General features: G+C 45.5%; 1 protein-coding gene across 2 annotated transcripts; it reads right to left on the bottom strand.

Annotated features, from left to right (window-relative positions):
• Positions 1–2,345: 2,345 nt before the first annotated feature.
• Positions 2,346–8,406, bottom strand: UBA52 (ubiquitin A-52 residue ribosomal protein fusion product 1). Of its 2 annotated transcripts, none has more exons than XM_040417634.1 (5): positions 8,340–8,406; positions 6,322–6,441; positions 6,129–6,215; positions 5,413–5,515; positions 2,346–2,502 (listed from the first exon to the last, which is right to left on the bottom strand). In XM_040417634.1, the coding sequence occupies exons 2-5, from the start codon at positions 6,422–6,424 to the stop codon at positions 2,409–2,411; spliced, it is 387 nt and encodes a 128-aa protein (XP_040273568.1). In that variant the 5' UTR covers positions 6,425–6,441; positions 8,340–8,406; the 3' UTR covers positions 2,346–2,408. The 2 variants fall into 2 exon arrangements, with proteins under 2 accessions (XP_040273568.1, XP_040273566.1); XM_040417632.1 differs by having other exon boundaries at positions 8,336–8,360.
• Positions 8,407–13,702: the final 5,296 nt, after the last annotated feature.

Genomic DNA, 13,702 nt, shown 5'->3' on the forward strand with positions numbered 1-13,702 from the left:
CGGACTTGCAGGCCTCAAGGGGTCCAGGGCGTCCATCTGTAGGCTCCGACATGCTCGCTAGCTGGATCCTACTTCAGCACAAACACACTGTGCCTCCGCTGGCTGCCTGCACCTGCCGTCACATTTATAGATTTAAAAGACGCGCCTCGGCCCTCACTTCCGGGTCCTGCGCGTCGAGGGAGAAGCCCCGCCCCCCCGTCATCGGCCGGCCCTCCGAAAGATGGCCCCGCGCATGCGCATAAGCGCGGGCGCCATTCTCAAACTGGGCAAGCCGGCGTGGGGAGCCGCCTGAACACGGCCACAGCGACTCCCCGCAGGACCGGCAGCGAGTGCGGGCGCAGGCAGACTTGTGGGGAGCGGCTTCCGGCACGGCCACAGAACTACCGCTCCCCAGGGATAGGTCTTCCCACGGCCATGCCACAGACCCCCCCAGCGCTGGCTTCTTCTTTGAGGTACGTCCCGCAGAAATACTGCTGCTTCTCAGGAACTCCCATCCGGAGGACAGGAAACCTGAACTGGTGTTGGGTGGAGGTGTGTCCTTTTTATCTTCTCAGGTTTCCTGTCCTGATGGGAGGTCCTGAGTCGCACTGGGTGCCGTCATGGGTGAGGGGAAATATGTCCTATACAACATGGACAGCATCCAAATTTTGTGGATCTGTGGTCGGTCATGTGAATGCACCCTAAGGCAACCAACAGATGATATCAAGTTAGGGTATTTCACATTAGCGGTTTTCTATTCTGGCACTGAGTTCCATCAAAAGGGTTCAATGCCGGAAAAGAACTGATCAGGCATATCCCTATGCATTCTGAATGGAGAGCAATCAGGATGTCTTCAGTTCAGTCTATTTGACTGATCAAAACAGATAAAACCGCAGCATGCTACAGTTTTATCTCCGGCCAAAAAAACTGAAGACTTGCCTGAATGCCGGTTCCGGCGTTTTTTTTTTTCCATAGGAATGTATTAGTATTCAAAATACCGGATCAGTCATGCGCAGACCGAAAAAAAAAGGTGAAAAAAATAAATGCTGGATCCGTTTTGCCGGATGACACCGGAAAGACAGATCCGGCATTTCAATGCATTTTTCTGACTGATTAGGATCCTGATCAGTCTTACAAATGCCATAAGTTGGCATACGTTTTGCCGCAGCCGGCAGGCAGTTCCAGCGACTGAACTGCTTGCCGGATCACTCTGCCGCAAGTGTGAAAGTAGCCTTAGACTAAAGTGTCTGTCCCTGCACCAGATTTATCATTTATATTCATACTAGGGTGGGGGGTTATCCCACAATGAATGGTGCAGCCAATCAGTCATGCGCACAGCTGTTCTATCCATTTGTATGGGAATTCTGGAGATAACCAGGTAGCTGTAGTCGGCTAGCTCTGGAATTCCCATAGAAATTAATGGAACAGCCACAAGAGTGCCCTACCAGCCACTCCTTTCATTTCAGGGGATGCAGGGGCTCCTGTTCTTGTGATCAGTGGGGTCCCACCAATCTAATAGTTAGCAACAACAATATAACCAGAATACCACTTTAATGGCAGCGAAGGTGAAGATGCTATCAGTCAGTGCCATATAAAACACATTAAGATTTATAAGTTTACCCATGAAATAACGTGGCCAGCTCCTGAAAATAGGATTCTGCCATACAGACCTGACAGGGCGGCACGGACTTCTGACTGCCGTGGATTTTATTTTTGTTAAATGGAAACATTAAGCTGGAAATCAGCAGTTTCAAAAGCTGCATTTTGCAGCCATTTAATATTTATAATCTTCAGATTAGGGATCTTAAAAGTGAATTCCCATTAGTTATGTTGAAAGATCTTCCACTAAATCGCAAAATCAATATCCATACCTTATAGGGTCTGACACTGTGCTGATCAGCTATTGTGATGTAGGCAGTCCTGGCCCTGACTGAGCAACATAGCTACACCCAAATAGCTGATCGGACCCCTGATCAGCTAGTGACAGCTTATCCTGAGGATATGCCATCACTTAGGAAAGCCCAGACATCCTCTTCCACTATTCAAGCCAGAGAGCCTCCATCTTCAACTGTTGACACCAACCACTTCAGGGGTGTACAGAAGAGGTTGGCACAGCCTGCAGAAGGGAGCAGATTTTCTCCCCCATCACACATCTGTGTGTGCGTGCTGCCCCTTTATTTTAGGCTATGGCCAGTGTCACACATCCATTTTATAGATTAATTTCCTGAGATACTACTTTGCTTTGAGGCAAGATCCTAAACTGAACCATTCTACTGGAAGAGATTCAGGCCTTCTGATGTATGCCAACTGCTTTTGAGACATGTCATTTTAGACCTCACAACTGTTACACAATGCTGGAAACCCAATTACTTTAGATTTTTATTTATTTCTGAACAAAACTCAAACAATAAGCAGAGGACATATGGAGTTTATTTGAGCTTCTTCTTGGGGCGCAGGTTGTTGGTGTGGCCACATTTCTTCTTACGGCAGTTCACAGCACGTGGGTGAAGACGGGCATAGCACCTGAAATAACAGCAATATTTATTTTATTAAAAAAATAATAAAGTCAGACCAATGACTGCTCACAAACCATGTGTGATAACTAGATACAAATTAGTGAATTTCCCAAAACCACGTTAGAAAAGACACGTGGTTCTGCTTTTTTCAGCCACTATTGGGGTCATCAAACTAACTGGTGTAAAGTAGAACTGGCTTAGTTGCCCATAGCAACCAGATTCCACCTTTAATTTTTGACAGCTCCTTTGGAAAATGAAAGGCGGAATCTAATTGGTTGCTATGGGCAACTAAGCCAGTTACTTTACATCAATTTTTTTAATTACCCCATATGTAATTAGGCTCAGCTCACTTGTGAATATCGCCTTAGAATAGACTTAAAAGTAGCACTTTCACAAGAGTATGAAGCCGCCTGTACACACCTTTTCAAATCATTTCACAATATTTGGCATCACACTATTAAGACATCTTGGGCTACATGGAGACTTCAAAGTGCAACTGACTTTCTAATTGTTCAAGTAGTTGTCGCTTCAGCAAGTGGCATTTATCACGTACAGACAGTTAATACAAGGCACTTACTAATGTATTATTATCCATATTGCCTCCTTTGCTGGCTTAGTTCATTTTTCCATCACATTATACACTGCTCCTTTCCATGGTTACCACCACCCTCCCATCCAGCAGAGGTGCTCGTACTTGCACACTATAGGAAAAAGTGCCGGCCTCTCTGATGGCCAGGTCCGCAGGAGCGCACATAGGCTGGTGCTTTTTCCTATAGCAGGCATGGCCAACCTGCGGCTCTCCAGCTGTTGTAAAACTATAACTCCCACCATGCCCTGCTGTAGGCGGATAGCTGTAGACTGTCCGGGCATGATGGGAGTTGTAGTTTTGCAACAGCTGGAGAGCTGCAGGTTGGCCATCCCTGTCCTATAGTGTCCAAGCACAGCCGCTGCTGCTGGATTACAGGGTGGTTGTAATAAATGGAAACGAGCAGTACATCATGTGATAGAAAAGTGAACCCAGGCATCGCAAGCCGCTATATGGATAATCACAACACATTAGTGTCTTGTAGTAACTTTCTCTACATGATAAATGACAACCCCTTTAAGCTACACCGGCAATTCAAAGAAATACTGTACACATTCTGACAGCCACAATTTTGGGGTGTCAGAGCTTGCTTTTTGTGGGGTGAGCTGTAGTTTTTATTGGTACCATTTTGAGGTACATAAAACTTTTTGATCACTTTTTATTCAATTATTTTTCAAGGGCAAGGTGACAAAAAGTTGCCCATTTTTATTTTTCCATTATGGCGTTCACCTTCTCTGAAATGTTTTAATAGTTCAGACATGTCTGAATACAAAGATAATTTTATTCAATTATTTTTATATGTAAAAAGGAAAGAAGGGTGATCAGAGTTAACATTTTTGTACTTTTACTCAATTTGTTTGTCCCCTCAAGGGGCTCGAATATGTGATCCTCTGATCACTTATATACTTCACAAGGCAATAGGCTGTCCAAGCAACCAACTGGAGTCTGCAATTTGGCCGGTGAGGAGTCATCTCCTTTGCTGGTCATTGTCAGCTGTATTGTACAGCCGTCACCGACCAGGTATGGAACAGGCTCAGCAATCGAAATATGCTTCACACAGCACAGCAATGACATACTACATGCATACTTCTAAAAATATTTGGCAATAGCCCCTAAACTGACCATCCTGTGACATCTATGTCACATGATAATTTACCCACGCTGTGAAGCAGAAGGTGATACGTTATTATGCAACATCAAAAGTTTGGTGCCTACAGCCAAATTATTTTACATATTGTCAAATCCCTTTGAAGTGAACTTAGGTGATTTCTGTTACCTCATCTTGGAGGGAGAAAAGCCAAGCTCCCTGATATATAGAGGGTTATGTGATTAGGAGAAGGAATTCTGAGTCCTAGGGATGGTGAGAGTCCTGATTAGCTTTCCCTGTATTTGTGTGCATGGCTGTCAACCGCTACCAGTATGGTCATTCGACTGTCTTTCTCCAATAGTCAGATGACTAGTGACAACGGCTTCGATTAAATAATTACAAGGTCAGTGGCTGTGACTTATTACTACTGACACACCATGACTGGATGGAGGGGAACCTTCACCGACTCCTAGAGTCCTGCTAGGGTTTACTCTGCTTTTTACAAAAAAAATCCTGCTTCACTGCAACCAATGAAGAGGTTTACAGAAATGGCCTCCATTTAGAAAGTCTATGATGTTTCATGAGGGGGCTTACCATATGAAAGGATCAGGCATGAGAAAACACAACACTGGCAGACGTGGCAATGGTCTGCCCAGCTGAACGAGCGTTCTGCCTACAGCCAGAATAAGGTTTTGTTCACATTTGTGTTGGAGCCTCCATTCAAAAATTCTGCTGGACAAATAGTACAGCATTCTGCAACTGTCTGGTAAAATGGCCGAAACATGGCACACCCCGTTACAATCACCGAGGTCCTTTGGGCGCTGTCTGTCAGTCATGTGACAGACCAGTCTCTTTCATTCCACTTTTCTGTTTCTATGACGGAGGAAAAAATAAATAAAAATGCCTGACAGATGTGAATGAAGCCTAAGGGGTCAGTGAAAACGGTCGGCCTTTCTACATAGTGGGTACATCAACTTCACTGGTAGTGAAACCTCAGAATTGCTTTATTGGAGTAGCTTTAAGAATAAAGTTTGCCTGAAATCTCATGTGGGGGCTCAAGCCTTTGCGCATCATGCAGGTTGAGTATTCAGGACACTAGTGATAATACATTTTGCTCACAGTGAATTACATGTATAAAACAATTATTTATGATGCTACATATGCCCATGCCATCGTAATCCTGCACTTCTACAGGAATGCACTACACCTTACAACCTCATAAGGGTCAAGTGACGCTGACTTACTTGCGGCAAATCATCTTGTCACAATTGTACTTCTGGGCAAGCTGGCGGAGGGAAGGCTCAATGATACCACCACGAAGACGCAGCACCAGATGCAAAGTTGACTCTGATAAAGAAACAAGTCGATATTATACATACTGATCAATAATGGCATATAACATACAACACTAAGGCCCACACACAGCAGAAACGCTACGATTTTTCATCCGGATTTGTGAGCTGAAAACCCACAGCATATTGCAGTAGCAGCAAAGCGGATGAGATTTCACCAAATATCACCCACACACTGCTGACATCTATCTGCTGATCTTCACCAGGGATTGCATTGGGTGAAATCCGCAGCAACGTCACTTGTAACATGTAGACTTGCTGGGTGGTCAATGTGGAATGTAGCTCCATGCCATATTGATGAACTAGGCCAGTCTCACAGCAGTGTATTACATCTGCGTTTACCAGAACAAGCACTACATCTCTGAGCTGACAGAAGCAAAATGACTTCCTGCCGGACCGAGGGTCCACTCGGCTGTGCTCACAGCAGACCTGCACTCAGACAGGAACTCGCAGCATGACAAGTCCTTATGATGCTATGAGTTCAGTCAGAGGAGCAATGATCGGTCTGGGAAATGTGTCCATCGTGTCTGGGTGTTTTCCAGACCCAACGCACTCGTGTGAAACTGGCCTCAAAGTCCACGCGACCTCCTCAATATGCTTTGTCCTACCTTTCTGGATGTTGTAGTCAGACAAGGTACGTCCATCTTCAAGCTGTTTGCCAGCAAAGATCAGACGCTGCTGGTCAGGTGGGATACCTGAGAAAACATAACTTGGTCAACATAAACTACAAACAAACAAAAAAGGGGCATGAGGGATGAGAACTTGTTCAGCACAAACTGGGAAGTGTGACAAGTTCCTCACCTTCCTTGTCCTGAATCTTAGCCTTGACATTTTCAATAGTGTCACTGGGCTCGACCTCAAGTGTGATTGTTTTCCCGGTAAGGGTTTTTACAAAGATCTGCATCTTGACGCCTCTGTTGCCTGCAAAAAAAAAACAAAAAAAAACGTAAGGATAATTAAATGGAAGATGCCACTTTTGCTCCACAGGTAAGGGCTGATTTTCACAGCCGCATCTCCTGGACGGACCACGGTTCCCCTGACTATACAGTCAGCTCCTATCTGATTGAGGGTCTAATGTACTGTACCTCATGTGAGTGCAGTACAATACAGCTGCAATCAGATAAGCACTGAGGCAGTCAGTTAGGGTCGGTCCAGATGTCACACGGTCCATTTCCCAGACTGAGCATGCTTCTAAAAATAAGCCCTTAGGCTGGGTTCACACCTGAGCGTATTCGATAAGCGCTGTTTACAGGTGTTTTTATCGGGCGTTTTGAGGAGTTTTTGTATTTTGGAAACGCGCGTCGTACGCGCGTTCTTGCTATTGACCACAGATGCATACCATGAAAAACAGAGGTGTTACACACGACAATACGCCCCAAAGAAGCTCCTGTACTTCTTGGGGCGTAGGGCGTTTTACAGAGCGTTCGTACGCGCTGTAAAACGCTCAGGTGAGAACCATGCCCATAGGGAAACATTGGTTTTTGCCTGTTGAGCGCTTTACAGCGCGTAGGAACTCGCTGTAAAACCCTCAGGTGTGAACCTAGCCTAAAAGCTTCGTTGACCTTTAAACATTTGTGGGGAAATTTTCCCCTTAAAATGAATGAACCAGCAGGTCAACCATGCGACTATTTCCAGAACTCCCATAGAGGTGAATTAAGCAGTAGGACCCCCAACCCCCCCGATCTAATAGTTAGCCTCTAGCCTGCATATATGAGAACCTTTAAAGGGCATCTGTCAGAAGATCTGTACCTATGAAACTGGCTGACCTGTCACATGGCCGCTGAAGGCATCTGTGTTGGTCCCATGTTCATATGTGCAAATGAGCTTCTAGGAGCAACGGGGGCGTTGCCATTACTCCTACAGGCTCAGCACCACGACTGACAGGGCCGGGCAGTGTAAATGTGATCACGCCTGGTCCTGTCAAAGTGCAGCAATTAAAGAGGGAGCTGCCCCATGGCTCATTTCCATATATTTAGATTTTTTTTTTCTCAGCAATGCCGCCACATATGAACATGGGACCAACACAGCTGCCAAGCACACATGTGACAGGTCAGCCAGAACACCCCTTTAAGGGTACAGCCACATGTGCCGGAAAATAAAGCACAAGAGTCCACTGCAGTTTTACAACAAAAAGATTAAATGTTTTTTGTTGTGGATCTCCCCCTCTCCACTGTACTCTGCGACCAGTCACATGTGGACATAGCTCAATGGGGTTGTCCAGGCATACTCTCCAACTTTAGACATAGAAAGACAACTGCACACTGGTCGGTCATATTGCCAAGGCAATGGATCCTGTGCACAGTACTCTGGGCAGCCCAGTGTCAGATCAGGTGGGAGAGTATGCTAGACATGCCCTTTAACACTGGCTTCACCTAACCTGGAGGCTGACAAACAGCCATATCGCCTCTCCACAGCACACACATCCATGTCCTAGGGTCCCCAGCGATTAGCACCACCCGCACCCCTCTGAGCCAGGACACAGCCATGGAAGGAGCTTTATTTGACAATCTAGGGGGCAGTCATGTCACCCGCACAGGATGCTACATGTCCATGGAGATTCCTCTAGCACACCCTGGAGACCCACGTCTGAACCCATTCTATGGGGCGCGTGTAACACGGGAGCAGGCGCGGTGGAGCCAGCGAGGATCACACAGCAGGCCGGCGCCATGTGGAGCTGCTCCACCACACGAGGAGGGGCCCCTCTGGAGCCCCACCCGGCCCCCGCTGCAGTGAGGCTCTCCCTCCCCACGACTGTACCACACTGAGGGCGCCCTCACCCGCCCAGTCCAGAGCACGGCCACCAGGCTCTACATACCCACCCGCACGGCGGCCCGACTAAGGAGAAAAGGACTGGCCGGACCTGGAAGTGACGTTTTCACTCCCGTTACTGTGGGTGGTGCCAGGTGATGTCATCCGTGTGAGCAGTCCCGGTGCCGCCATGTTTGTTGTGGGCACATGCTTCAGCAGGACTGTACAGCCTTCCACAGCTCACCATAAACCCCTGTCATCAGTGGCATAACTCTGTGGTCAGTCAATGAACTGCTAACTCAATCCGAATTTATGAAAGATTCACCATTTTCTTGTTTATTTCATTTACCTATACTTTTATCAGCTTTGCCGTGCGACGACTCGAAAAGTGTCAGAAAATAATGGCAGGTCTGATAGATGGGAGTCTATCCAATGTGTGGCTGTTAATATACAATGTCCACATACTCCTGTAAGGGAATCAGATGAATTCCCAAGAATAGGATTCAGGGAGCCTGTCCCAAACATAGCTGGCGTTTCCGCACTAAATATCCAGACGACAAACGCCATGTTCACACTGTCAGGATTCTTCACAGAAAAATGCAATGGATGTCAGCATTCCTGCAGCCTCCAGTGTTAGGCCACTGAGCGGCGTACGGGCTGCAGCAGCTGTAATAAAACCAATGAGACCGCAACGTGTCCGTGGGCCTGTGTTGGTAATAACATATATGCCGGGATTCGGCCGGACAAAAAACATTGTGCGCAGCAATCCCAGCTGATATGCTGAGGAGAGGCCCACCGCTTCCCATTACAGTCGGTGCTGTACTATCTGGCTACGCTGGATCTGGAGAACTCCCGCAGGCCGTTTTCTGCCAGATATGTTTACTGGAGATGGGAACATAGCCTTATAGTCCAATATTGCGGTGACAGATTCCCTATTGTGAATGACATTTTATTTTTGGGGGACGTTACAAGGCTTAGAAGTTTAGAAGCAAATCTTTACATTTTTCAGAAAATTTCCTAAACCCACTTTTTAAGGACCAGAAGTCACTTTGTGAGGATTACATAATAGACCCCATTTTAGAAACTACACCCCTGAAGGTATTCAAAACTGATTTTACAAACTGTGTTAACCCTTTAGATCAGGGGTGCACAACCTGCGGCCCAAGGGCCACTTGCGGCCCTCGATATCATTCTGTGCGGCCCCCAACCATCTGGTGACAGACATGTATGTCTATGTCTTGTGGCTGCTCACATGCATTTTTCATGTATTCTCCCATTATATGTGAATCCTGGAGGTGTAACCAGACATTTATGGTATATACTGTATGTACAATATGCAATAAATACAGTATATCAGTTGGTAATACCCCTTTAGCTTTTATTTTCGGCCCTTGGGATTCCTTCAGTCTGGCAATGTGGCCCCCAACCAGAAAAGGTTGTGCACCCCTGCTTTAGATGTTCCACAAGAATTAATGGAAAATGGAGATGAAATTTCAGAATTTCACTTTTTTGGCAGATTTTCCATTTCAATCAATTTTTTTCCTCTAACAAAGCAAGGGTTAACAGCCAAACAAAACTAAATATTTATGGCCCTGATTCTGTAGTTTACAGAAACACCCCAAATGTGGACGTAAACTGCTGTACGGGCACACAGCATTGCGCAGAAGGAAAGGAATGCCATATGGTTTTTGGAAGGCAGATTTCACTGGGATAATTTTAAGCTGCCATGTCATATTTGAAGCCCCCCTGATGCACCCCTAGGGTAGAAACTGCAAAAAAGTGACCGTATTTTAGAAACTAAACCCCTAAAGGTATTCAAAACTGATTTTACAAACTTTGTTAACCCTTTAGGTGTTCCACAAGAATTAACCACCTCAGCCCCCATGGCTTAAACACCCTGAAAGACCAGGCCACTTTTTACACTTCTGACCTACACTACTTTCACCGTTTATTGCTCGGTCATGCAACTTACCACCCAAATGAATTTTACCTCCTTTTCTTCTCACTAATAGAGCTTTCATTTGGTGGTATTTCATTGCTGCTGACATTTTTACTTTTTTTGTTATTAATCAAAATTTAACGATTTTTTTGCAAAAAAATGACATTTTTCACTTTCAGTTGTAAAATTTTGCAAAAAAAACGAGATCCATATATAAATTTTGCTCTAAATTTATTGTTCTACATGTCTTTGATTAAAAAAAAAATGTTTGGGTAAAAAAAAAAAATGGTTTGGGTAAAAGTTATAGTGTTTACAAACTATGGTACAAAAATGTGAATTTCCGCTTTTTGAAGCAGCTCTGACTTTCTGAGCACCTGTCATGTTTCCTGAGGTTCTACAATGCCCAGACAGTAGAAACACCCCACAAATGACCCCATTTCGGAATGTAGACACCCTAAGGTATTCGCTGATGGGTATAGTGAGTTCATAGAACTTTTTATTTTTTGTCACAAGTTAGCGGAAAATGATGATTTTTTTTTTTTCTTACAAAGTCTCATATTCCACTAACTTGTGACAAAAAATAAAAACTTCCATGAACTCACTATACCCATCAGCGAATACCTTGGGTTGTCTTCTTTCCAAAATGGGGTCACTTGTGGGGTAGTTATACTGCCCTGGCATTCTAGGGGCCCAAATGTGTGGTAAGGAGTTTGAAATCAAATTCTGTAAAAAAATGACCAGTGAAATCCGAAAGGTGCTCTTTGGAATATGGGCCCCTTTGCCCACCTAGGCTGCAAAAAAGTGTCACACATCTGGTATCTCCGTATTCAGGAGAAGTTGGGGAATGTGTTTTGGGGTGTCATTTTACATATACCCATGCTGGGTGAGAGAAATATCTTGGCAAAAGACAACTTTTCCCATTTTTTTATACAAAGTTGGCATTTGACCAAGATATTTATCTCACCCAGCATGGGTATATGTAAAATGACACCCCAAAACACATTCCCCAACTTCTCCTGAGTACGGAGATACCAGATGTGTGACACTTTTTTGCAGCCTAGGTGGGCAAAGGGGCCCATATTCCAAAGAGCACCTTTCGGATTTCACTGGTCATTTTTTACAGAATTTGATTTCAAACTCCTTACCACACATTTGGGCCCCTAGAATGCCAGGGCAGTATAACTACCCCACAAGTGACCCCATTTTGGAAAGAAGACACCCCAAGGTATTCGCTGATGGGCATAGTGAGTTCATGGAAGTTTTTATTTTTTGTCACAAGTTAGTGGAATATGAGACTTTGTAAGAAAAAAATAAAAATAAAAAAAATCATCATTTTCCACTAACTTGTGACAAAAAATAAAAAGTTCTAGGAACTCGCCATGCCCCTCATGGAATACCTTGGGGTGTCTTCTTTCCAAAATGGGGTCACTTGTGGGGTAGTTATACTGCCCTGGCATTCTAGGGGCCCTAAAGCGTGAGAAGAAGTCTGGAATATAAATGTCTAAAAAATTTTACGCATTTGGATTCCGTGAGGGGTATGGTTAGTTCATGTGAGATTTTATTTTTTGACACAAGTTAGTGGAATATGAGAAAAAAAAATATAATTTCCGCTAACTTGGGCCAAAAAAATGTCTGAATGGAGCCTTACAGGGGGGTGATCAATGACAGGGGGGTGATCAATGACAAGGGGGTGATCAGAGAGTCTATATGGGGTGATCACCCCCCTGTCATTTCAATCTTTCATGGACTCAATATGCCCCTCACGGAATACCTTGGGGTGTCTTCTTTCCGAAATGGGGTCACATGTGGGGTATTTATACTGCCCTGGCATTCTAGGGGCCCTAAAGCGTGAGAAGAAGTCTGGAATATAAATGTCTAAAAAATTTTACGCATTTGGATTCCGTGAGGGGTATGGTTAGTTCATGTGAGATTTTATTTTTTGACACAAGTTAGTGGAATATGAGAAAAAAAAATATAATTTCCGCTAACTTGGGCCAAAAAAATGTCTGAATGGAGCCTTACAGGGGGGTGATCAATGACAGGGGGGTGATCAATGACAAGGGGGTGATCAGAGAGTCTATATGGGGTGATCACCCCCCTGTCATTGATCACCCCCCTGTAAGGCTCCATTCAGATGTCCGTATGTGTTTTGCGGATCCGATCCATGTATCCGTGGATCCGTAAAAATCATACGGACATCTGAATGCAGCCTGACAGGGGGGGTGATCAATGACAGGGGGGGTGATCAATGACAGGGGGGGTGATTAATGACAGGGAGGGTGATCAATGACAGGGGGGGTGATCAATGACAGGGGGGTGATCAGGGAGTCTATATGGGGTGATCACCCCCCCTGGAAGGCTCCAGGGAGACGCCTGTATGTGTTTTGCGGATCCGATCCATCTATCAGTGGATCCGTAAAAATCATGCGGACATCTGAATGGAGCTTTACAGGGGTGTGATCAATGACAGGGGGGTAATCAATGACAGGGGGGTGATGAGGGAGTCTATATGGGGTGATCACCACAGTCATTGATCACGCCCCTGTAAGGCTCCATTCAGACGTCCGTATGCGTTTTGCGGATCCGATCCATCTATCAGTGGATCCGTAAAAATCATGCGGACATCTGAATGGAGCTTTACAGGGGTGTGATCAATGACAGGGGGGTAATCAATGACAGGGGGGTGATGAGGGAGTCTATATGGGGTGATCACCACAGTCATTGATCACGCCCCTGTAAGGCTCCATTCAGACGTCCGTATGTGTTTTGCGGATCCGATCTATCTATCAGTGGATCCGTAAAAATCATGCGGACGTCTGAATGGAGCTTTACAGGGGTGTGATCAATGACAGGGGGGTAATCAATGACAGGGGGGTGATGAGGGAGTCTATATGGGGTGATCACCACAGTCATTGATCACGCCCCTGTAAGGCTCCATTCAGACGTCCGTATGCGTTTTGCGGATCCGATCCATCTATCAGTGGATCCGTAAAAATCATGCGGACATCTGAATGGAGCTTTACAGGGGTGTGATCAATGACAGGGGGGTAATCAATGACAGGGGGGTGATGAGGGAGTCTATATGGGGTGATCACCACAGTCATTGATCACGCCCCTGTAAGGCTCCATTCAGACGTCCGTATGCGTTTTGCGGATCCGATCCATCTATCAGTGGATCCGTAAAAATCATGCGGACGTCTGAATGGAGCTTTACAGGGGTGTGATCAATGACAGGGGGGTAATCAATGACAGGGGGGTGATGAGGGAGTCTATATGGGGTGATCACCACAGTCATTGATCACGCCCCTGTAAGGCTCCATTCAGACGTCCGTATGCGTTTTGCGGATCCGATCCATCTAACTGTGTCCTCTGGTGGTCGATCCAAACAAAAGGGACCACCAGAGGACCAGGTAGCAGGTATATTAGACGCTGTTATCAAAACAGCGTCTAATATACCTGTTAGGGGTTAAAGAAATCACATCTCCAGCCTGCCAG

This window comes from Bufo bufo, chromosome 2, assembly GCF_905171765.1.
Source record: "Bufo bufo chromosome 2, aBufBuf1.1, whole genome shotgun sequence".
Lineage (NCBI taxonomy): Eukaryota > Metazoa > Chordata > Amphibia > Anura > Bufonidae > Bufo > Bufo bufo.

Coding starts and splice junctions, on each gene's coding strand:
- UBA52 (XM_040417634.1), bottom strand. CDS start 6,424: ATGCAGATCTTTGTAAAAACCCTTACCGGGAAAACAATCACACTTGAG. Junction 6,216..6,321: donor TAAGATTCAGGACAAGGAAG/GTGAGGAACTTG, acceptor ATGTTTTCTCAG/GTATCCCACCTGACCAGCAG. Junction 2,503..5,412: donor GACAAGATGATTTGCCGCAA/GTAAGTCAGCGT, acceptor CTGTTATTTCAG/GTGCTATGCCCGTCTTCACC.